The sequence below is a fragment of the Sorex fumeus genome, unplaced genomic scaffold, assembly GCF_029834395.1.
Source record: "Sorex fumeus unplaced genomic scaffold, SorFum_2.1 ptg000229l, whole genome shotgun sequence".
Classification (NCBI taxonomy): domain Eukaryota; kingdom Metazoa; phylum Chordata; class Mammalia; order Eulipotyphla; family Soricidae; genus Sorex; species Sorex fumeus.
The window spans coordinates 248,673-273,536 of NW_026606286.1; the positions used below are offsets into that span (position 1 = coordinate 248,673).

A 24,864-nucleotide genomic window follows, 5' to 3' on the forward strand; every position below is an offset into this window, starting at 1 on the left:
CCCAGCGAAGACATGCGAAGACAGCGAAGACATCAGGCATGGGGGCAGGAGATTCTGCGCTGTTCTCTTCCAGGAGCTGGGTTTTATAGTCTCTGAGTCTTGGCTGTTGATGGGATTACACGGCGCCAGGGGGCCAGTTGGTGGGTGTGACCCCCGCCTACTGGAATTCGGCGGATCTGGGTGGAGGATGCTCAGCCCCGATCCGAGCAGGCTTGGAGATCTCAGCCCCGGGACCCGCATGCCTTTGTTCCTCTGCCGGTACCTTCATGAGTGTGGAGAGTGGTCTCAGCATGGTGGTGGCTGGTTCTGGAGGTCTTCGGCTGCTGGGGCTCTTCTTGGGGCGGGGAGGGAAACTCAACCCGCCTCCCTCCAAGGGGCCCCGGTGAGGACAGCCAGGCGCGGGGACAGGAGCTCTCCAAGAACAGAAATGATGATGATGATGATGATGATGACATCATCAGCTTTATTTGTTCGCTGAGGACAAATCACTGAAATTCTCCCAAGTAGATGACGGTTGGCATGTAATAGATTTGGGGGCCAGTAGGAGATGCCTTGAAAATCGGAATCTGAATCAAGGAGCTTTCATTTCATTCATTCATTCATCATCCTGTTATTCGTCGATTGCCTCGAGCAGGCCCCAGTAACGTCTCTTTCATCCTAGCCCTGAGATTATATTCACGGCTCTTTAGGAGAATGAGACCCATCATTGTTACTGGTATTTGGCATACTGGGTACGCCACGGGGAGTTTGCCAGACTCTGCCCTGTGGGCAGGCTACATTTGATAGCCTGCAAGTTTGTCCAGAGTAGGAATGAGATAATAAGATGTCATAAAAAGATGTCCTGATAAGATGTCGTGCGGCCGCGAATGCGGCCACGTGTTTCCGGGAGCTGGATTTTATAGTCTCTGAGTCTTGGCCGCTGATGGGATTACACGGCGCCAGGGGGCCAGGTGGTGGGCTTGATCCCTGCCTACTGGAATTTGGAGGATCTGGGTGGAGGATGCTCAGCCCCGATCCGAGCAGGCTTGGAGATCTCGGCCCCGGAACCCACGTGGCTTTGTCCCTCTGCCAGTACCTTCATGTGTGTGGAGAGTGATCTCACATGGTGGTGGCTGGTCTTGGAGGTCTTCAGCTGCTGGAGCTGGGTCAAGGAACTTTCAGTGTATTGAAACTACTGATAGCGGGTAGGGCGTTTGCCTTGCACATGGCCGACCCGGGTTTGATTCCCAGCATCCCATAGGGTCCCCCAAACACCACCAGGAGTCATTCCTGAGTGCAGAGCCAGGAGTCAGCCCTGAGCCGAATCGCCGGGTGTAACCCTCCCCCCCCCCCCAAAAAAAAGAAAAAAAAGAGAAAGTACTGAAAAAATATATATGAAGGACTTATTTCAGTGTCATCCTTCCGTCCCTCTCTCTCTTCCCTGTATGGTTGTGCTGTTTGTTTCTCGGCCCGGGGGATGAAGTGCTTGGTAACCCGGGGGCGCTCGTCACCGAGTGCCACTTGCTGATTTACCCAGCCAAGGTGCCCATGCCTTCTGCCGAGGGTTCTCTCTCACGAGTTCCCCCTCTAAGCCAAGACCCAGAGTCCCTTGGGAGAGACCCTTGCCAGGCTCACACACCTTCTTGTCAGGGGGTTTGTACCTGCCAGCGCTGAAATTTTGAGTGTTCATCAGGGCGCCCCAGAGGGGGGCGGGTGAGAGCCCTCCCCTTCCCAAGGGACCCAGCCCTGGCAGCCGAAAGCTCCAGAACCCAAGCACCGCCATGCTCAAGGCTGCTCCCCGTAGGCTTAAGTCAAGCCTCATGCATGAGTGAATGTATTTCTGAACCACGCGGCCTCAACACATCATGACACACTCCCTGGGACCGCGGCGATAGCACAGAGGAGGGGGCATTTGTCTTGGATGCGGCTGATCCAGGTTCGATTCCCAGCATCCCGTTAGGTCCCCAAAGCATTGCCAGGAGCGATTCCTGAATGCAGAGCCAGGAGTAACCCCTGAGCATCTCTGGGTATGTCCTCAAAACCAAAAACCAAACATGAGACCCTCCCTACTCAATCTCCAAGAATACCACACCACATTTGATGCGGTTCCAATAGTAGGCAACCAATCACTGACACTGTCCTCCCGTTGTTCATCGATTTGTTCAAGCGGACCCAGTAACATTGTGAGATGTGTTACTGTGTTTGGCATCTCGAATACATCACGGGTAGCTTGCCGGGCTTTGCCACGCGGGCGAAATACTCTCGGTAGCTTGCCGGGCTCTCTGAAAGGGGCGGAGGAATCGAACTCTGGTTGTCTACGTGCAAGGCAAACGCCCTACCCGCTGTGCTATCGCTCCTTGGGACCCCACCCACCCGCAGGGAATGCGGGGTCATGTCACTGTGTCCCGGTGCCTGCTTGTTCATCCCACGGTTCCCTCCGTTTGCTTGACTCTTCACTCTCAGGGAAGCTTCTGGAAGCCGTGGACCGCCTCGCGCTCACCAATCAGACCCTGGTCTATTTTGCATCTGACCACGGAGGACACCTGGAGGCGCGGAGGGGCCAGACGCAGCTCGGAGGATGGAACGGGAGATTCAAAGGTGCGGGGAGCGAGTCGAGCCTCTGTGTGTGTGTGTGTGTGTGTGTGTGTTGTGTCTCTGTGTGTGTGTTGTGTGTGTGTGAGGGGTGGGTGTGGGGGAGTGGGACATATGAGTTTTCCTGTTCTTGTTGTGTGAGCCCCGGATGAGGGTACGACAGGGACGTGAGTTTGTGGGTCGGCGTGTTGGGAAACGAGCTCGAAGTCGGGTGAGTGGGAACATGCACAAGCCAAAGTGGCCGTCCGAACGCCTCGTCCAGGGAAGCCCAGAAGGAGCATGGCTATCTTTCTTTTTCTTTCTTTCTTTCTTTCTTTCTTTCTTTCTTTCTTTCTTTCTTTCTTTCTTTCTTCTCTTTCTTCCTCCCTTCCTATTTTCTCTTTCATTCATTCTTCCTCTTTCTCTCTTTCTTTCTTTCTTTCTTTCTTTCTTTCTTTCTTTTATCCTTTCATCCTTTCTTCTTTCTTTCATTCTCTCTTTCCTTTTTCCTTCCTTCCTTCCTTCCTTCCTTCCTTCTTTCCTTTCTCTTCTCTTCCTTTCATTCTTCCTTTCCTTCTTTATTTCCTCTGTCCTTCCTTCCTTCCTTTCTCTCTCTTTACCCTTCCTCTTTCTTTCTTTCTTTCTTTCTTTCTTTCTTTCTTCTCCCTTCCTTTATTTTTCTCTCTTTCTTCCTTTCTTCTTCTTCCTTTCTTCTTGTCTTCCTCCCTCTGTCCTTCCATCCCTCCCCCTTCATTCCTTCCTTCTTTCCTTCTTCCTTCCTTCCTTCCTTCCTTCCTTCCTTCCTTCCTTCCTTCTTCCCCTTCCTTCCTTCCTTCCTTCCTTCCTTCCTTCCTCCCCTTCATTCCTTCCTTTCTTCCTTCCTTCCCATCTTCCATCCTTCCTCCCTTCTTTCTTCCCATTTTCTTACTTCCATCCCTTCTTCCCTCCCTCCCTCCCTCCCTCCCTCCCTCCCTCCCTCCCTCCCTTCCTTCCTTCCTTCCTTCCTTCCTTCTTTCCTTTCTCTCCTTCCTTCCTTCTTTCCTTTCTCTCCTTCCTTCCTTTCTCTCCTTTCTCCCTCCTCCCTCCCTTCCTCCCTCCCTCCCTCCCTCCCTCCTTCCTTCCTTCCTTCCTTCCTTCGTTCCTCCCTTCTTTCCTTCATACAATATTCCAACACCGATACCCCACCCCTGTCCATTCCCCACCATCAATTTCCCCAGTTCCCCTCTCCCCCTCCCCCACAGTTTCCCTCTCTCCATCCCTCTGTCTTCCTCTCTTTCTTCCTCTCTCTGTTTCTGTCTCACACTCCATCTCTCTCTTCCTCCTTTCTGACTCTCTCCCTCTCCTTCTGTCTCTCCCTCCCTTTCTCTCCACCCTCTCTCTCCCTCTCTCCATCTCTCTCCACTCTCCTTTCAGCGTTTCCCATACAGATAGGAAGAGGCGATCATGTTTGTCCCTGTCCCTGTTCTCGGCACCCAGTTCTTCTCCAGAGTGTCTCTGCCACGCGCCATTGGAGGAAGACAGTCTTGGCGGTGGTGACGCCACACTTTCAAGCAGAAGTCCTTCACCCGCGCATGAAAAACCTTGGTGCCAACATACCCAGGAAGGGCCCTTCTCGCGGGCGTCCTGGCAGCCTGGGCTCCAGGGACTGTCCGCGAGTGGACCCCACTGACCCTCCTTTTCTCCGGCGCAGGTGGCAAAGGCATGGGCGGCTGGGAAGGAGGCATTCGGGTCCCGGGCATCGTGCGCTGGCCCGGGCAGGTGACCACGGGACAGGTGATCGATGAACCCACCAGCCTGATGGACGTCTTCCCCACGGTGGTGGCTCTGGCGGGGGCCGAGGTACCGCAGGACAGGTGAGGCCCAAGGCCACCCAGGGCCCCCCCCGCACTTCAGGGGGACTCGAGATCCCCTTTGGCCCTGCAATGCAGTCGCCGCCTGATTCTGTTGTGTGGATTTGTTTTCCCAGTGAAAGAACAACTTTGGTCTGTGTGGGGGCCACACCTGCAGGTGTTTGGGGGACCCTAGGAGGGGTGGGTCTCATTCTCCTAAATAGCCTTGAATATGATCTCAGGGCTAGGATGAAGGAGACGTTACTGGGGCCTGCTTGAGGCAATCGACGATTAACAGGCAATCGACGATTAACAGGAGGGGTGGGGAAGTGAACGAGGTACATTGCACGCCTTTCTTTCTTTCTTTCTTTCTTTCTTTCTTTCTTTCTTTCTTTCTTTCTTTCTTTCTTTCTCCCTTGCTTTGTTTCTCCCTTTCTTTGTTTCTTCCTTTCTTCCTTCCTTCCTTTCTTTCTTTCCTTCCTTCTTTCTTCCTTCCTTTCCTATCTTCCTTCCTTTCTCTTCTTTCTTCCTTCCTTCTTTCTTCCTTCATTTCTTCCTTCCCTATCTTCCTTCCTTCCTTCCTTCCTTCCTTCTTTCCTCTTTCTCTCACTCTGTCTTTCTTCATTTTCTTCTTTCTTTTCCTTTCTTGTTTAACTAATTTTAATCCTTTTTTCTTTCACCTTTTCCTCTTTTTGTTTCTTTTCCTCCCTCTTCTTTCCTTCCCTTCCATCCCTTCCTTCTCTTTTTTCCTTTCATATCCTTCCTTCCCTTTCTCCTTCCCTACCTCCTGTCCTCCCTCCATCTCTTTCTTCCTTCCTTCCTTCCTTCCTTCCTTCCTTCCTTCCTTCCTTCCTTCCTTCTTCCCTCTCAGTTCCTTCCTTCCTTCCTTCCTTCCTTCCTTCTTCCCTCCCTCCCTCCCTCTCTTCCTTCCTTCCTTCCTTCCTTCCTTCCTTCCTTCCTTCCTTCCTTCCTTGCCAGGGCCCTGTGGGTCACCTCCCCCGCCCACCCGCGTGTGTCTCCACAGACAGATCGACGGCCGGGACCTCATGCCCCTGCTTCTCGGCCAGCAGCAGCACTCGGAGCACGAGTTTCTCTTCCACTACTGCGAGGTGTATCTGCACGCGGTTCGCTGGCGCCCCAGACACAGTGAGTGCCCGGACCCATCCCCAGGGGGCCCGGCCCACGCCCACCCGCCCAGCTGCTTCACGGCTCCCTCCCTCGCAGAAACCTGCTAGATTCTAGAATTGGTGCGACAATTCCTCTTCCTCCTCCTCATCTCCTCCTCCTCCTCCTCCTCCTCCTCCTGCTTCTTCTTCTTCTTCTTCTTCTTCTTCTTCTTCTTCTTCTTCTTCTTCTTCTTCTTCTTCTTCTTCTTCTTCTTCCTCTTCATGTTCTTTCTTCTTTTTTCTTTTATTCCTTCTCCTCTTCCTCCCACTCTCGCTCCTCCTCCTTCTCCCCTCCTCCTCCATCTTCTTCCTCTTCCTCCTCCTCCTCCTCTTGTTGTTGTTGTTGTTGTTGTTCTTCTTCTTCTTCTTCTTCTTCTTCTTCTTCTTCTTCTTCTTCTTCTTCTTCTTCTTCTTCTTCTTCTTCTTCTTCTTTCCTCCTTTCTCTTTTCCTTCTCCTTCTCCTCCTCCTCCTCCTCCTCCTGCATCTCCTCCTTATTCCCTACTTCCCCCCCTGTGGAAAACAGTATGGACATATTGCAGTAAACTTAGCACTGAGCTGAGCAGCAAACTTAGCACTTATCCAGGAATTCCATCCACCCTCAAGACACAAAATAATAACAATTGAAAAGGAAATCTGCAGCATTTGGCACAATAGCGACAAGTCTGACAACCGTTGACCGGGTGACCAACATGTAGTCTGCAGACCACGCAATGCAGCTGCAAGAAACAAACACAACCATGCGATTTGCACTGACTTCTTGTGTGTGTGTGTGTGTGTGTGTGTGTGTATGTGTGTGGTGGGGTGCCACACCTGGCAATGCTCAGGTCTGACTCCTGGCTCTGTGCTTTGGGCTGACTTCTGGCTCTGTGATCAAGGCTCACTCCTGGCTCTGTGCTCAGGGATGACTCCCGACTCTGTGCTCAAGGCTCACTCCTGGGTCTGTGCTAAGGGATCCCTTCTGGTGGTGCTCAAGGAACCATATGAGATGCTGGGGTGGAACCCAGGTCTGCTGTGTTTAACGCCAATGCCCTCTGCCCTGTCCTATCTCTCCTGCCCAGGTCCGGCCACCTGGAAGGTGCATTACGTGACCCCTGTGTTCCAGCCACCAGGAGCCCAGGGCTGCTACAGGTCGTACTTTTGCCCGTGTTCCGGGGACCAGGTCACGTACCACGACCCCCCGCTTCTCTTCGACCTCAGCCGGGACCCCTCAGAGTCCACGCCCCTGACTCGGGACACGGAGACCCTGTACGATGTGGTGATCCGCAAGGTGGGGGAGGCGGTGAGGGAGCACCGTCGCTCCGTGCTCCCCGTGCCCATCCAGTTGTCTCGACCCCGGAACAGACACGATCCCTGGCTCAGACCCTGCTGCGGCCTCTTCCCCTTCTGTCTGTGTGACCGGGAGGGGCGGCGCTAGGAGACGAGCTCTCTGGCAGTCAGGGATTCGGGGTCCCATTCACGAGGTTCTTGGGGAGACCCTGGGGTGGCCGACCTGGCTGGTGAAGGCAATAAAAGAAAGACTGTGAGACTGGGATGGGCGCTTCTGTTTTATTTCCTTCACTCTTTGTATTTTAGTTTTTAAGATTTTTTAGAACTTTTTTATTGAGTCGCTGTGAGATAGACCCTTACAAAGACGCTCCTGGTTGGGTTTCTGTCACACAGTGTTCCAACCCCCGTCCCTCCACCAGGACACATTTCCCACCACCAGGTCCCCAGGTGCCCTCCCATCACCCCCCACCTCCTCATCTCAGACCCCCACAGGAGTCATCCCAAGGGTAGAGCCAGGAGTGAGCCCTGACTATCGCCAGATGTGGCACAAAAACAGAAAGAAAGAAAGAAAGAAAGAAAGAAAGAAAGAAAGAAAGAGAAAGAAAGAAAGAAGGTAGGAAGGAAAAAAGGAAGGAAGGAAAAAAGGAAGCAAAGAAAAAAGGAAGAAAGGAAAGATAAAAGGAAGAAAGAAAGAAAGGAAATAAAGAAATAAAGAAAGAAAAAAGAAAGAAAAGATAAAAGGAAGAAAGAAAGAAAGGAAATAAAGAAATAAAGAAAGAAAAAAGAAAGAAGGAATGAAAGAAAGAAGGAACAAAAGAAATAAAGAAAGAAGAGGGAAGTAAGGAGAGATGGAAAAATGGAAGGAAGAAAGTTAGAAATGAGAAAGGAGAAAAGGAAGGAAGGGAGAGAGGGAAGGAAGAAGAGAAGGAAAGAAGGAAAGAAAGAAATGAGTGATAGTATAATGGGTAGAGCGTCTGCCTTGCATGCGACCAACCCAGGTTGGATTCCCAGCATCCCATATGGTCCCCCCCAGAGCACCGCCAGGAGTAATTCTTGAGTGCAGAGCCAGGAACAATCCCTGAGGATTGCCGAGTGTGACCCAAAAAGAAAAAAAGTAGAAGAAATAAAGGGAGAAGGAAGGAAGAGAGGAAGGAATGAAGAAAAGGAGGGAGAAAGAGAAGCTCTTTATAACAAAAACTATTTATTTAAAAATGTCTGTCTTTGTTTGGCTCTTGGGCCATACCTGGCAGCGTTTTTGGCTCACTCTGGGCTCTGTGTCCAGGGGTCATTTTTGGCAGTGCTCGAAGGACCAGGCATTGGTGAGAATCAAACCCAGGTGTGTCACATGCAACGTGCACTGAGCCTGTTAGCCGGTTGAATTTTCCTGATCCCCAAATCTTTTATCTCTCAAAAAAATGAAATCACTGTGAGATGCACAGTTGCAAAGTTATTCATGGTTGGGTTTCGGTCATGCCATGTCCAACACCCATCCCTTTACTAGTGTACGTTTTCCACCACCAATGCCTACAGATTCCAAGATTCCATCTCTCTCTCTCTCTCTCTCTCTCTCTCTCTCTCTGTCCTCTCTCCTTCTTGGCATTCTGGTTTGCTACACAGGTAGTGAAAGGTTATCATGCATATCCTGTTTAACTCCTTTCAGCTCTCAGTCTTGTCCACAAAGATCATTTCAACTATCATGTTATGATTATTTTCATTGTTTTTACAAAAGCTAATCCCCAAACCCTGAACTGTGTATTTTTTTCCCTTTTTGGGTTCAAACCTGGTGAGGCACACGGGTTACTCTTGACTCTGAACTCAGGAATTACTCCTGGTGGTGCTCGGTGGACCATATGGGATGCTGGGAATTGAACCCCGGTCAGCCGCATGCAAGGCAAACGCCCTACCCGCTGTGCTATCATCGCTCCAACCCCAGGACTGTGTATTTTTTTAATTTATTTTTTGCTTTTTGGGTCACACGCGGCGATGCTCAGGGTTTACTCCTGGTTCTGCACTCAGGAATGACTCCTGGCGGTGCTCAGGGGGACCATATGGATGCTGGGAATCGAACCTGGGTTGGCCGCGTGCAAGACAAACGCCCTACCCCGTGTGCTATCTCTCCAGCCCCCAGGGCTGTGTATTTTAATCGTTAGAATCAGTTGACCACTAGAGGGAACACAAATGTAGCCAAGTGCACGGTTCACTCCAAATACTCAACCACTCTTTTTTTTTTTTTTCCCTTACAAGGCAGGGCTACAAGGATCTCAGGGCTGGAGAGATAGCACAGTTGGTAGGTGTTTGTCTTGCCTGGCCGAGCCGGGTTTGATTCCTCCGCCCCTCTCGGAGAGCCTGGCAAGCTACCAAGTGTATCCCATGATTGAGCCTGGCAAGCTCCCCGTGGCGTCTTCGAGATGCCAAAACACAGTCACAACATGTCTCACAATGGAGACGTTACTGGAGCCCGCTTGAGCAAATCGATGAACAATGGGAGGACAGTGCTACAGTGCCACATGGGTCTCCGTTCCTAAAGGAGAGGAAGAAAGGAAGGGAGGAAGGAAGGAAGGAAAGAATGGAGGAAGGGAGGGAGAGAAGAAGGAAGGAAAATAAAAGGAATGAAGGGGAGAGGAAGGAAACGAAGGGGAAGGGATAAAGGGAGGAGGGAGAGAAGGAAGGTTAGAAGGTAGAAGGGAGGGAGGAAGGAAGGAAGGAAGGAAGGAAGGAAGGAAGGAAGGAAGGGGAAGGAAGAAGGGAGGAAGGAAGGAAGGGAGGAAGGCAGAGATGGAGGGAGAAAGGAAGGGAAAGAGAGATGAAGGAAAGGAAGGAAGGGGAAGAAAGAAAAAAGGAAGGAATCTAGGGAGGAAAGGGAGGAAGGAAGGAAAGAATGGAGGAAGGAAGAGAGAAGAAGGAAGGAGAGATAAAAGAAATGAAGGGGAGGGGTAGGAAAAGAAGAACGGGGGAGGGGATAAAGGGGAGGAGGGAGAGAAGGAAGAAAGATTAGAAGGTAGGAAGGAGGAAGGAAGGAAGGAAGGAAGGAAGGAAGGAAGGAAGGAAGGGAGGGAGGGAGGAAGGAAGAAAGGGAAGGAGGCAGGGATGGAGGGAGAAAGGAAGAGAGAGGGACGAAGGAAAGGAAGGAAGGGAAGAAAGAAAGAAAAAAGGAAGGAAGCTAGGGAGGAAAGGGAGGAAGGGATAAAGGAAGGAAAGAATGGCGGAAGAAAGAGAAAGAAGAACGAAGGAAAGATAAAAGGAATGAAGGGGAGGCGTAGGAAAAGAAGAATGGGGTAGGGATGAAGGGGAGGTGGGAGAGAAGGAAGAAAGATTAGAAGGTAGAAAGGAGGAAGGAAGGAAGGAATGAAGGAAGGAAGGAAGGAAGGGAGGGGAGGAATGAAGAAAGGGAAGGAGGCAGGGATGGAGGGAGAAAGGAAGAGAGAGAGGGACGAAGGAAAGGAAGGAAGGGAAGAAAGAAAGAAAGAAAAAAGGAAGGAAGCTAGGGAGGAAAGGGAGGAAGGGAGGAAGGAAGGAAAGAATGGCGGAAGGAAGAGAAAGAAGAACGAAGGAAAGATAAAAGGAATGAAGGGGGAGGCGTAGGAAAAGAAGAATGGGGTAGGGATGAAGGGAGGTGGGAGAGAAGGAAGAAAGATTAGAAGGTAGAAAGGAGGAAGGAAGGAAGGAAGGGAGGGACGGAGGGAGGGAGGGAGGGAGGGCAGGAAGGAAGAAAGGAAGGAAGGAAGGAAGGAAGGAAGGGAAAGGGAGGAAGAAAGTGAAAAGGAGGAAGAAAGTGAAAAGGAAGAAGGAAGGTAGGAAGGAAGGAAGGGAGGAAGGAAGGAAGGAAGGAAGGAAGGGAAGAAAGAAAGAAAGAAAAAAGGAAGGAAACTAAGGAGGAAAGGGAGAAAGCAAGGAAGGAAGAAAAGTCAGGATAAAGAAAGAAGGAAAGGAAGGGAGGAAACAAGGAATGAAGGAAGCGAGAAAGGGAGAGACAGGGGAGGAAGAAAAGGAAGGAAACCATTATATAGATATAATGGTTTTTTCTTATATATATATAAGAACAGCATTTATTTAATAAAATAAAGGATGCTCTTCCGGGAACATCGTGTAGCGGGCGGTGGAATGGAGGATGCTGAAACGTGGCCTCCTGCCTTCCCCTCAAGAACCCCTGGACCCCCGTTTACTTACTGCAAGCCCTTCTTCGTCTTTCTGAACGCCATGCAAGGTACCGTCCTCTGAGATCTTCTCCTGCTCTCCAACACGAGAAGAGATTTAGATTCAAAAACAAAAAAACAAAAATAAACTAGCAAAACTTTCCAGGATGCTGAGAGATAATCTAGAGGGTTGGAAGTTCCTGTCTTGCATGTGGCAGACCCTGTTCTATTCCTGGTCCCTGGAGCTTGCCAGGCGTGAGGGCGGAGCCAGGTATGCCCCCAAACCCCTCATAAACCGAGGGAACAAAAATCCTCCCGGGGGTCTGGAGCGATAGCACAGCGGGTAGGGCGTTTGCCTTGCACGCAGCCAACATGGCCAACCTGGGTTCGATTCCCAGCACCCCATATGGTCCCCCAAGCACCGCCAGCAGCAATTCCTGGGTGCATGAGCCAGGAGGAACTCCTGAGCATCGCCGGGTGTGACCCAAAAAGCAAAAAAAAAAAAAAAAATCCTTCCAGGGCTGGCGAGAGAGAAGACAGGGCTGAAGGCACACAGGCACATGCCTTGAGCCAGGCTGTTAGCGTGATTCAAGTCCCAGCACTGCACGGCCCCGCCTGCAAGCATCCTGCCTGCAGCTCAGGAACCTTCTGGAGCACGGCTGGGGTAACGGGAAGAGGAATTCTTGGTTGTGCGGTAGCTGAGCATTGAACGGCAGGGCTGGCAGTTGGAGAATCGCCAAAGTGGGCATCCCTCCTCGACGAACCCAAGAGGAACACAGTCAGGAAAGGCAGCCGCAGGCAGGAAACCTCTTTCCTGAGCTGAGTCAGGGATGGAGCCCAAGGCAGAAAGTCTGTTTTCTGAGCTGAGCTAGGAAAGGCAGCTGGAATTAGAGATTCTGTTCCCTGAGCTGAGCTAGGAAAGACAGCTGCAAGCCAGAAAGGAAGAAAGAAAGAAAGAAAGAAAGAAAGAAAGAAAGAAAGAAGGAAGGAAGGAAGGAAGGAAGGAAGGAAGGAAGGAAGGAGAAAGAAAGAAAAAGAAAGAAAGAAAGAAAGAAAGAAAGAGAGAGAGAGAGAAAGAAAGAAAGAAAGAAAGAAAGAAAGAAAGAAGGAAGGAAGGAAGGAAGGAAGGAAGGAGGAGAAAGAAAGAAAAAGAAAGAAAGAAAGAAAGAAAGAAAGAGAAAGAAAGAAAGAAAGAAAGAAGGAAGGAAGGAAGGAAGGAAGGAAGAGAAGGAAGGAAAGAAAGAAAGAAAGAAAGAAAGAAAGAAAGAGAAGGAAGGAAGAGAAAGAAGGAAGGAAGAGAAAGAAGGAAGGAAGGAAGGAAGGAAGGAAGGAAGGAAGGAAGGAAAGAAAGAGAAGGAAGGAAGGAAGAGAAAGAAGGAAGGAAGGAAGGAAAGAAAGAAAGAAAGAAGGAAGGAAGGAAGAAAGAAAGAAAGAAAGAAGGAAGGAAGGAGAAAGAAAGAAAAAGAAAGAAAGAAAGAAAGAGAAAGAAAGAAAGAAAAAAGAAAGAAGGAAGGAAGGAAGGAAGGAAGGAAGGAAAGAAAGAGAAAGAAAGAAAAAGAAAGAAAGAAAGAAAGAAAGAAAAAGAAAGAAAGAAAGGAAAGAAAGAAAGAAAGAAAGAAAGAAAGAAAGAAAGAAAGAAGTCCTCTTTCCTAAGCTGCAAGCAAAAATCCTCTTCCCTGAGCTACCTAGGGAAGGAGTTTAGGGTGAGGGTTGGTAGAATACTCAGACAGTCGTTATTTTTTATTTTTTATTTTTGCTTTTTGGGTCACACCCGGCGATGCACAGGGGTTACTCCTTTCTCTGCATTCAGGAGTTACTCCTGGCGGTGTTCAGGGGACCCTATGAGATGCTGGGAATCGAACCCGGGTTGGCCGCGTGCAAGGCAAACGCCCTACCTGCTGTGTTATCGCTCCAGCCCCATACTCCGACAGTCTGAAGACAACTAGGAACGAGAGTGGAGAGAGGAAAGGAGGCTGTGTATGGGGCGAGAAACTGTGTCCAGGTCTGGTTTTCCTTATGTCCATGCCACTGAGGTGCTCAAACTGTCCACTCACCTCGGAGAAGCACAAACAGAATCACGAAGTGCCCTTTTCCACCTCCTTCTCCTCCTTGTTGTAGAGAATGTTATTTCAGGCACCAACAGTCCTCTTTTTTGGGGGGGGGGGGTGGGGACAGGGGTCACACCCACAAAGCTCAGAGATGACTCTGGCTCTGCGCTCAGGAATGATTCCTGGCGGTGCTCGGGGGGACCAGGGGATGCCGGGGATTGAACCCGGGTTGGCCGCGTGCAAGGCAAACGCCCTCCCCGCTGGGCTATCACTCCACCCTCCCCCGGGTCTTTTTCTTTTACTGGTCACGTATTTGGTTTTTAATTTGACCACGTATTAGTATCAGCGTCTTTACCTATATTAATTCACTGTGTACTCACGACACTCCTCTGGGGTAGATGCAACTAGGACTCAGTTTCCCAGCAGGATAAACGGATGTTCAGAAATATTGGAAACTTTGCCGAAAGGCCGAATACTAAAAATCGGATGACCTAACCTCTCTTTTATGAGTCTACCAGTATTTATTTATTTTAAAAAAATGGAATCTCCAGAGGTCAGAGTGGGAAGAACGTTTGCCTTGCATCAGGCGACCTGGGTTCGATCCCCGATATCCTATAGGGTCCCCTGAGTACCACGGGGAGTGATTCTTAAGTGAAGAGCCAGGAGGAACCCCTGAGCATCACCGGGTGTGTGACTCCTCCCCTCCCCCCCCAAAATTTTAATCTCCAAACTATGCACAGTTACAAAGTTGTTCATGGTTGAGTTTCAGTCCTACAATGTCCCAACACCTGTCCCTTCACCAGTGTGCAGTTCCCACCACCAAGGTCCCCAGTTTCGCTCTCGATCCCTCTCTGTGGCAGACACGTTTCTTCTCTCTCTCTCTCTCTCTCTCTCTCTCTATTTCTCTCTCTCTCTACTTCCTTTCTTTTCACCATTATGCTTTGCAACACAGATACGGAAAGGTTACCACGTATATCCCTTTCTCTACTTTCAGTACTCAATTCTTGGTCCAGAGTGATCACTTCCAACTATCCTTGTCCTCCTGATCCCTTCGCTATCCTAATTTCCCTTATCCCACACACACTTCTGGCAGTCTTCCAACCATGGACCAGACCTCCTGGCCCCTGTTTTCCCAATGGACACCATATATTTCTATCTTTTATTTTATTTATTTTTTTAATTTTATTGGATCACCGTGAGACAGTTACAAGCTTTCATGTTAGGGTTCCAATCACGCAATGATCCAACCCCCATCCCTCCACCAGTGCCCATTCCCCCGCCGCCAATGTCCCTGGTATACCCCCCCCTTTCCCACCCTCCCTCTACCTCCATGGCAGATAATCTCCCCCATCCTCTTTCTCTACTTTGGGGCATTATTGTTTCCAATGCAGACGCTGAGAGGTTATCATCTTTGGTCCTTTTTCTTTTATTTTATTTCTTGCTTTTCGGGTCACACCCAGTGATGCACAGGAGTTACCCCTGGTTCATGCACTCAGGAATTACTTGGCCATGCTCGCGGGACCATAGGGATGCTGGGAATTGAACCCGGGTCGGGCCGCGTGCAAGGCAAATGCCCTACCCGCTGTGCTATCACTCCAGCCCCAATCTTTGGTTCTTTATCTACTTTCTACATACATCTCCCATCCCGACCGATTGATTCCTCCAACCATCATTTTCTTAGTGATCCCTTCTCTATCCCAGCTGCCTTCTCCCCTGTGCTCATGAGACAGGCTTCCAGCAATGGAGCAATTTACGTGTCCCGTGTATCTACTATCCTTGGGTGTCAGCCTCATGTTATGTTGCTTTATACTCCACCAATGTGTCGAAAATCAGATGGGCTGGTCACGTAATGAGATTTAAAGACGACCGTTGGACTAGAGCTATTACCGACTGGATTCCACAGGATGTCAAAAGACCGCGTGGCCGCCCACCTACCAGATGGTCAGACTTCTTTGTCAAGATCATGAACGATCGGTTTGAGGCCCTCCATGTTCCCGGAGCGAACAGATGCCATTGGGCTACACTAGCACGCGACAGGGACAAATGGAGACGTGACTGGCGCCCGCTCGAGCAAATCGACGACTAACGGGAAGTTAAGTGATTAAGTGATACTCCACCAATGGGTGCAGTCCTCCTATGTCTGTCCCTCTCTTTCTGACTCATTTCACTTAGCAGACACCATGTTTTTCACAATGTCGCCCATGGTTGGGTTCATGTGTAAAAACCAGGCAGCACCGAAGCCTTTCTTTCCTCGAGTCAACTTCCGTCCATCCTTGTCGCGGTCAACTGTGGACTGAAGGTCCGGTCTCCGTTCGTGTCCCTTTGGGCACTTCTCATTCCCGGCTTTGTATATTTTTTATAGACCACCCGCAGGAGGGGGTCACTCTATAGCTGTCCTTCCTCCTGGTCTCACTTCACTCAGCAGAATGCACACCAAACCCAACCATGTAGCAGCAAATTTCCTGGCTTCATCGCGATAGGACAGTGGGTACGGCGTTTGCCTTACACGCAGCTGACCTGGCCAACCCAGGTTCGAGTCCTCTGCCCCTCTCGGAGAGCCTGGCAAGCTACCGAGAGTATCTCGCCTGCACGGCAGAGCCTGGCAAGCTCCCCGTGACACAGTAACAATGAGTCCCACAATGGAGACGTTACTGGGCCCCGCTCGAGCAAATTGATGAACAACAGGAGGACAGTGACAGTGACCTCTCTTCTTAGGGCTGAGTAATCATCCATTGTGTACGTGGATAGAATGGAATACTACGCAGCTGTTAGGAAAAACGAAGTCCTGATAAAGGTAAAGGTAAAGGTAAAGGCCCTCCCGTTGATCGTCGATTTGCTCGAGCGGGCCCAGTAACATCTCCATTGGAGACTTTGTTGTTACTGTGTCTGGCATATCGAATACTCTCGGTAGCTTGCCGGGCTCTCCGAGAGGGGCGGAGGAATCGAACTCGGGTCAGCCTTGTTGGCCGCTTGTAAGGCGAATGCCCTACCCGCTGTGCTATCACTACAGAAAACAGGGTCCAGGAGGACTGGTCAGTGGGTGGAAGCTTCCCACAAGTGTGTGTGGGAACAGAGGGCAGTTAGGATAGAGAAGGGACCAGTAGAACAAGAATAGCTGGAAACGATTCCTTGGGCAGGAACTGAGTGTTAAAAGTAGGTAACTTGGGCTTGAACGACAGCACAGCGGGTAGGGCGTTTGCCTTGCACGCAGCCAACATGACCGACACAGGTTCGATTCCCAGCACCCCATACGGTCCCCTGAGCACCGCCAGGAGCAATGAGCCAGGAGTAACCCCTGAGCATCTCTGGGTGTGACCCAAAAAGCAAAAAAAAAAAGTAGATAACGGATATCCCTGATAATCTTTCAGTATCTGTATTGCAAACCGTGATGCTCAAAAGGAGAGATGACAGAGACAGAGATAGAGACAGAGATACAGAGAGATACAGAGATAGAGACACAGAGACAGAGACAGAGACAGAGAGACACAGAGGAAAAAGAGGCTGGTGGGGGAGTTGGAGAAACTGGGGACAGAGGTTGTGGGAAATGTATAGAGGTGGAGGAATGCATGATGGAACACTATATAACACTGAACAAGTTCATCACTGTCTATCTCACGGTGATTCGCTTAATTAATTAATTAAAATAAATAAATTTAAAATCGTTATCTTGTCAATAAATTTTAATTCATTTAAATATTTTAAAAATATTTTTGTTGTTGTTGTTGCTTTTTGGGTCACACCCGGCGATGCTCAGGGGTTCCTCCTGGCTCATGCACTCAGGAATTGCTCCTGGCTGTGGTCGGGGGACCATATGGGGTGCTGGGAATCGAACCTGTGTTGGCCGTGTTGGCTGCGTGCAAGGCAAACGCCCCACCCGCTGTGCTATCGCTCCAGCCCCATTTTAAAATATTTTTAAATATTTTAAGTATTTTTTAAAAAATAAATGGATTTTAAAGATGGGCACACAACCAAAACAAAAAAGATAAAGAGCCAAAAACTATTAACTAACTAACCAATACATTCAAATAAATTCTCTTCTAACCTTCCAAAAAAAAAAAAAGACATCCATTGTGTAGATGTACCATAATTGCTTTATCCAGTCATCTATTCTCAGACACTTGAGTTGTTTCCAGATTTTTAATCTTGGGGAGAGTAGAGCAAGGAACATATCTTGTGTAGATATCTTGTTTTTTTTTCTATTTTTCATTTTGTTATTCTTTTCAGTTGAATCACTGTGAGATGCAGTTACAAAAGCTTCATGTTTGAGTTTCAGTCATGCAATGGTGGAACCCCCATCCCTCCACCAGTGCCCATTCCCCACCACCAATGACCCAACCATGGAGCCATCTTCCCGGCCCTTGTGTGTCTACTGTCCTTGGGTATCAGTCTCATATTGTGTTATTTTATTATATTGAATCACTTCGAGACACACAGTTATGAAGTTGTTCATGTTTAAGTTCCAGTCACACAATGACGGAACCCGCATCCCTCCATCAGTGCCCATTCCCCACCACCAATGTCCCCAGTATCACCCCCCATCCCACCCCTCCCCCTGCCTCCAGGGCAGACAATCTCCCCCAGACTCTCTCTCTCCTTTGAGGCATCATGGTTTGCAATACAGATACTGAGATCAATACAGATCAATACAGATCAATCTGTATTGATACATATCCCGTTGGGTCCTTGATCTTCTCTCAGGACACATCTCCCATCCTGAGTGATTCCCTCCAACCCTCACTGACTCAGTGACCCCTTCTCTATTACAAGGAAATATTTTATTATATTGTGTCTCAAAGTGTTGAGACACACAGTTAGGAAGTTGTTCAGGATTGGGTTTCAGTCACACAATGATGGAACCTCCATCCCTCCACCAGTGCTCATTCCCCACCACCAATGTCCCCAGTATCCCCCCATCCCAACCCTCCCCCTGCCTCCATGGCAGGCAATCTCCCCCATCCTCTCTCTCTGCTTTGGGGCATCATGGCTTGCAATACAGACGCTGAGAGGCCATCATGTTGCATCCTTGATCTATTCTCAACACGCATCTCCCATCCCGAGCGATCCCTCCAACCCTCCCTGACTCAGTGACCCCTTCTCCATCTCAGCTGCCTTCTCCCCTGGCTCATGAGGCGGCTTCCAACCTTGGAGTAATCCTCCTGGCCCTTGTCTCTACTGTCCTTGGGTGTCCGCCTCTTATTATGTTATTTTATTATATTGAATCACTTTGAGACACAGTTATAAAGTTGTTCAGGATTGGGTTTCAGTCACACAATGATGGAACCTCCATCCCTCCACCAGTGCCCATTCCCCACCACCAATGTCCCCAGTATCCCCACATCCCAACCCTCCCCCTGCCTCCAGGGCAGACAATCTCCCCCATCCTCTCTCTCTCCTTTGAGGCATCATGGTTTGCAATACAGATACTGAGAGGCCATCCCATTGTGTCCTTGATCTGTTCTCAATACACATCTCCCATCCCGAGCGACCCCTCCAACCCTCCCTGACTCAGTGACCCCTTCTCCATCCCAGCTGCCTTCTCCCCCAGCTCGTGAGGCCGGCTGCCAACCATGGAGCAATCTTTTCTGAGTAGAGATTTTGGACCTCTGTGGCAGATGGCAGGAAGTGGCATTGCTGGGTGATGGGAAAACTCAATTCCTAGTCTCCTTGTGTTTGTCTTGGCGGGCTCTCCCTGGAGGGTGCTCAAGGCTTCCTCTGGACTCTGCAGTCGGGGATGAACCAATGGGCAATGCTCAGGGGTCCCTGTGAGACACTGCGGGTCCAACCTGGGTTGGCCACCTGCCAGCCACGCGCCCTTCCTGCTGTAGTCTCCCTCGGACCCTGAGAGAAACAATCTTCTAGCGGACGGACCCACGTGTGATTCCCTTCCCCGAGAGGGCCCCGGGGCCGAAAGTCCTCTGGGCCGAACAGAGATAAATCATTCGAAGCCAGAGGTTCTGGGGAAAAAAAAATCTCTACATGTTGTAATGGCAAATTGGGCTGCTTCGACCCCATTTTCACGACTGTGCTCTCCACAGGTGTCACTCCCACACCTTGAGACAGTCCTTCCCGCCTCTCCTGGCTCTGGGGGGCTCTGGGAATCTCTGGGCTGGGGGCCTGTGCCCCTCCTGTCTCTGTCTCCGTCTGCCCCGGGCGTCTCTTCTGGGTCTGCGTCTCCTCCTGTGTCTCTGAGCAGGACCCTGGGGCTGGAGAAACGTCCCCTCTTGCAGGACAAACCCCTCCCCGTCCCTCTCCAGCCACCCGTCTGCAAGGACCCCATTTCCAAATACGGACATTTTATAAGTTTTGGCATCAGGATGCAAATTTAGCCCTTAAAACCATGAAACTCCCCCAGTCCGTTCTCTCTCTCTCTCTCTCTCTCTCTCTCTCTCTCTCTCTCTCTCTCTCTCTCTCCTTTCTCTCTCTCTGAGTTAAAAAAATTGAACAAGAAACTATTGTTCCTGGTGTGTTGGCTGCCTTTTTTAAGCAAATGTCAAACCCAGAGAAATGCCTCAAGGACGTTAAAAAAAAAAAAGCAAGTGTTCTCTGATCCCGGTTTTCATGGAATCTTGGATGAATTAGGGAGAAAAAAAAAAGATAAACATTATTAAAACCTCACACCTCCCGCCAACTCACCAGACGACGCCGGGGTGAGTTAGGTCTCAGAAGCCGTGAATGAAATAGAATTTCCAAGAGGGAGAACCACTTTCCATGCATACACACACACAGACACACACACACACACATACACACACACACAGAGCCACGTCAGTGGAAATTTCCTTTCTGTTTCAAAAGTAAAAAACAGGGAGGTGGAGGGGAAGTCTTGGAAAATGAAGAGAGTCCTTTTCCAAGATTTCCTGTCATTAAAAACAAGGCCTCCGGCTGGTTCACAGTGAAAGAAAACCGAGGCAGATGGGAATTCTTCTTCTCTCTGTTTTTGCAAAGAAAAGCTGATACGATTGGAAGCGATGCGGTTCCTAGTGGCAGTGAAAGAAGGGTTGGAAGTAGGAAGGACTGTCTTAGTCACGGGCAGCTCTGCCAAGCCACCTTGAAACTCATTTCTGTGCTGACCGCCTTTTTTTTCTGATTTTAATACATATATAAGCTTGGCAGGGGGCCGTCCCACGCAGGATCGAACCGCACAGAATTCTTGGATTTGTTTCTGGTTGTGAGTAAAATTCAAGAAACGCTCTAGGTTATGGGACTTTATTTTTTCTGGCTTTGCCAATGCCTGGGACCTCTCCGAGTTGCTCCCTGGGAGGAAATAGACTCTCTCGCGCTCAATTTAGTATAACATTTCTTCTTTCCTTTTTTTTTTTAAGTAGAAACTCTAGCCCCCCCCCCCCCCCAAAGTATGCGGCTATAAGGATCTATGAAATCAAGCAGTTTGTGGGAATTGGGGTGGGACTGGAGAGCTTCGTGTTAAGCGAAGTAAATCCTGGGGAGCAGGAGAAACAGGGAATGATCTCATTTAAATCTGGGACACGCTCAGACACGACACGGAAGACTCCCCCCATCTCCCATCCCAACCTACCACTGTGCCAGGGCATTCCCTTTTGTTCTCTCTCTCCTTTTCGGTTCTGTGGTTTGCAAAAGAGACATTGAGTGGCAATCTTGTTCGAACTATAGTCTACTCTCATCACGCATTTCCCATCCTGAGAGGAACCTCCCAACACCCTTTACTTGGTGCTCCCTTCTCTATCTGAGCTGCCTTTTCCCCTAGCGTGTACGGCTGTCCTCAAAGCCATGGAGTAATCCTCCTGGTACTTATCTCGGCTATTCTTGGGTGTTAGTCTCCTATTTTGTTACTTTATGTTCCCCAGATGAATGCAATCTTTCTATGTCTGTCCCTCTCTTTCTGACTCATTTCGCTTAACATGACACTTTCCATGGAGTACCACTTGTATGTAAATTTCATGACTTCATCCTTTCTGACAGCTGCATAGTATTCCATTGTGTAGATGTGCCAAAGCTTCTTTAACCAGTCATCTGTTCTCGGGCACTCAGGTTTTTTCCAGATTCTAGCTATGGTAAACAGTGCTGTGATGAACAGACAACTGCAGATGTCGCTTCGACTATACTTTTTTGCCTCTCCTGGGTATATTCCCAGGAGTGGAATTGACAGCATCTTCTTAAACACGAGTGTAGCAAAACAACTTGAGCCAAGATAGAGGCAGTGTAGATTCAAGGGTTGGGGCGGTGGTGGCAGCTCTCAGAATTCTGCACTGCAAGCAATGCCTCCATACCCACGCCAGGCTGAATTTCAGATCCACGGCACCTTGGAGGGGGGATGGGGGGTGGGAGGGATACTGGGATCCGTGGTGGTGGAGAATGGGCACTGGTGGAGGGATGGGTGTTTGATCATTGTACAATTGAAACCCAAGCACAAAAATTTGTAAGTCCACTCACCCCAGCAGAACCGTGGCAGCCAAAACTCTCCAAAGCCCCATGGATGCTAAGCTCATGGCCAGACCCCACAGGCTTGGGGCGAGCGTCTCGCCTGAATGCATCTCTGGAGAAACTCAGACGTGCAGATTTTGTGACTGAAATATCCAGTGCTCGCCAAATAAGCTCATTAACTGGCCAGGATCCAGAGACTCCTGAATGAATCTCGAAAGAGGTCAGTGACCTGCAGAGATGCTTCCGGAGTCCTAAGTCACCATCTGGTTTATAATTCAACCCCGGTTGTATCCCCCTACCAAAATTTCAGAATTCCTGGAGGGCGTTGTGTGACATCTCACGGTCCACGTGACTGATATAGCAGGAGAAGGACACCACATTGGATGGGCTGTGACGTAGAAGACGACCGTGAGGCTTCACCTGTAGACAGCAGGTCAGTAATCTTTTATTCAAGAGCTTAATGGCTCCAGGTTGAGATACAACAATCTTCACGCTATTTTTTTCTTAAGGAAAGCTGGTTTTGATCATTTTTAGTGAATTAGTCATACTAAGTTCCCCTCCCCACCCCGAGCAGAGCCCCGGCAGCTGAAGACCTCCCGTTCCAGCCACAGCCAAGCTTAAGACCACTCTCCACACGTTCGGACGAGCCTCACGCATGGAAGAACCAGCAGAGGAACCCAGGTGTGCAGGACCCGGGGCTGAGATCTCCAAGCCTGCTCGGATTGGGACTGGGTCTCCTCCATCCAGATCCCCCATCTTCCAGGATGTAGGCATTACACCCACCAACTGCCCCCGGTGCCGTGTAATCTCATCAACGGCCAAGACCCAGAGACTATCAAACCCAGCTCCCGGAAGCTATTATTATTATTATCTAGTTCTTACTCCGGAGAACCTGGCAGACTACCAAAAGTATCCTGCCCACACGGCAGAGTCTGGCAAGCTCCCCGTGGCGTATTCAATATGCCAAAAACCAGTCACCATGATGGGTCTCATTCTCCTGACCCTGAAGGAGCCTCGAATGTGGCACTTTCTAAAATCTCAGGGCTAGGACGAAGGAGACGTTACTGGGGCCTGCTCGAGGCAATCGATGATCAACAGTATGACAGTGATACAGTGATACAGTCATACTAAGCAATACAATTAAATCATTTAAGACCCGCCATTGGGGCACCCCTGGGTGGCAGTTAGGAAAATAGGAAGTAATGGCGGTGGGATTGGTGTTGGAATATTGAATGCAATAAATCAATGTGAGCAACTTTATAAATATGCAAACAAACAAACAAACACTGTCCTCCGTAGTTCATCAATTTGCTCGAGTGGGCCCAGTAACGTCTCCACTGTGAGACTTGTTGTGACTGTGTCTGGCATATCGAATACGTCACGGGGAGCTTGCCAGGCTCTGCCGTGCGGGCGAGATCCTCTCGGGAGCTTGCCGGGCTCTCCGAGAGGGGCGGAGGAATCGAACCCAGCTCAGCCAGGCTGGCTGTGCACAAGGCAAATGCCCTATCGCTATCACTCCAGTGATATATTTCATATAAATATATTTCATATAAATATGAAATTTTAAAAAAACACTAGTGTAGCCACCTGACCTAAATAGCAATAAAATAAACCAGCACGTATTGCAGGAGACCTTGAAAGAAAGAAAGACAGAAAGAAAGAAAGAAAGAAAGAAAGAAAGAAAGAAAGAAAGATGAAGGAAGGAAGGATGAAAAAGTAGAGAAAAAGAAAGGGAGAAAGAGAGAAAAAAAGGAAGGAGGGAAGTAACAAAAAAAGAGAAAAGAGAGAACCAGAAAGAATTAAAAAGAAAGAAGGAAGAAAGGAAGAAAGGGAAGATGGGGAGTGAAGAAGGGAGGGAGGGAGGCAGAAAGGAAGACAGAAAGAGAAAAAAGGAACGAAGAAAGAAAGAGGATCTGGAGCGACAGCATAGAGGGTAGAGTGTTGGCCTTGCACGCGGCCAAACCAGGGTTTGATTCCCAGCACCCCACATGGTCCCCCAAGCACCACCAGGGGTGACTTCTGAGTGCAGAGCCAGTAGTAACCCCTGTGCATCACCGGGTGTGACCCAAAAAGCGAAAAAAAAAAAGAAAAAGAAAGGGAGCCAGAGTAATAGTATAGTATAGTGCTTGTCTTCATCTGTGTTCACTATCTGGAATTCTCTACGGTCCTCTGAGCCCCACCCGGAGTGATTCCTGAGCACAGAACCAGGAGTATCGGCACTGATGAGTGTAGCAAGGAACAGAAAGGAAAAAAAAGGCGAATGATGAAGGTCTAGCTGGGATACAGATTTGTACACACACACACACACACACACACACACACACACACACAGACAGACACATGCGCGCGCCTGTTCTATTGCCAATGTTATTTGTACCAGACAAATTTCAAACTCATCGCTGGCTCTCGTAAATGCATAACCCAGAGCTTGTGAAATGCCTAGTAAAACCAAGACTCGTATATATAAAATTTTTTTTTTTTTTGCAGCATTACATAGAGGACTGATAAGGTCCAGATGTTTTCAGCACTTAGCTGGCTTCTACAGCAGAGGCTTTCAACTGGCTTTCCAAAGGGAGATAAATACAGACACTCCGATGATGGGTCCTGTCCCCGTCTCTCCGTGGGATGTTTGCGAAAGTCAGGAAAGGGACTTGACCCAGAGAGCTAGTGGACAGGGAGAGAGAGAGACAATCCCTCTAGTCAGAAGGGTCATACAAGCTGCAGAGAAGAGAGAGACAGGATACACACTTGAGCTAGAAATAAGTGAATTGATGGCACCTCAGGGGACCCTACGGGATGCCAGGGATCAAAGTCGGCTGGCCCCATGCAAGGTGAGTGCCTTATCTGCTATCCTAATCCCTCCAGTTCAGTTCTGGCATTTCCTATCTCTGCTTTCTGTTCGTTTCTTTGGTTTTTCTTCAAGTCACTAGCTTTGGTTTTATTGCTTTTCTCTGTAACATTTGGGTTGGTTTTTTTTTTTTTACTATTATCTTATTATCTCGTTTTTCCTTTGGAGAACCCGGCAGGCTACCGAAAGTATCCTGCCCGCACGGCAGAGTCTGGCAAGCTCCCCGTGTTGTACCCAATATGCCAAATACCAGTAACAACGATGGGTCTCATTCTCCTAACCCTGAAAGAGCCTTGAATAGGGCACTTTTTAAAAAAATCTCAGGGCTGGGAAGAAGGAGACGTTACTGGTTGGTGCCTGCTCGAGGCAATCGACGAACAACAGGACGATCGTGATCGTGATCATGGCACCTAAGAAACACATCCAGAGGGAGCTGGATGAGTGGTGGAGAAGAATAGATGCAGAGAGGGATGGAGAGATAGGTGGGTAGACGAGTGTATGGGTGGGTCGATATGTAACGGACATATGAAGAGATGTGTGCATGTTAGCTGGGATATGGGTGAGTGGGTGGATGGACGATGGATCTTTGTACAGATGGACAGAAGTTTTGACGGATGGAGAGA

General features: G+C 49.3%; 1 protein-coding gene across 1 annotated transcript in view; it reads left to right on the top strand.

The window, feature by feature from the left end:
* The window catches only part of LOC130017883 (arylsulfatase F-like), a 32,214-nt gene extending 25,254 nt beyond the window's left edge, over nucleotides 1–6,960 (top strand). Inside the window, exons 8-11 of the mRNA XM_056108651.1 lie at nucleotides 2,443–2,577; nucleotides 4,241–4,403; nucleotides 5,404–5,525; nucleotides 6,605–6,960. Coding sequence (XP_055964626.1) covers nucleotides 2,443–2,577; nucleotides 4,241–4,403; nucleotides 5,404–5,525; nucleotides 6,605–6,960 — 776 coding nt within the window. The remainder of the gene's footprint in view (nucleotides 1–2,442; nucleotides 2,578–4,240; nucleotides 4,404–5,403; nucleotides 5,526–6,604) is intronic.
* The last annotated feature ends 17,904 nt before the right edge of the window (nucleotides 6,961–24,864 follow it).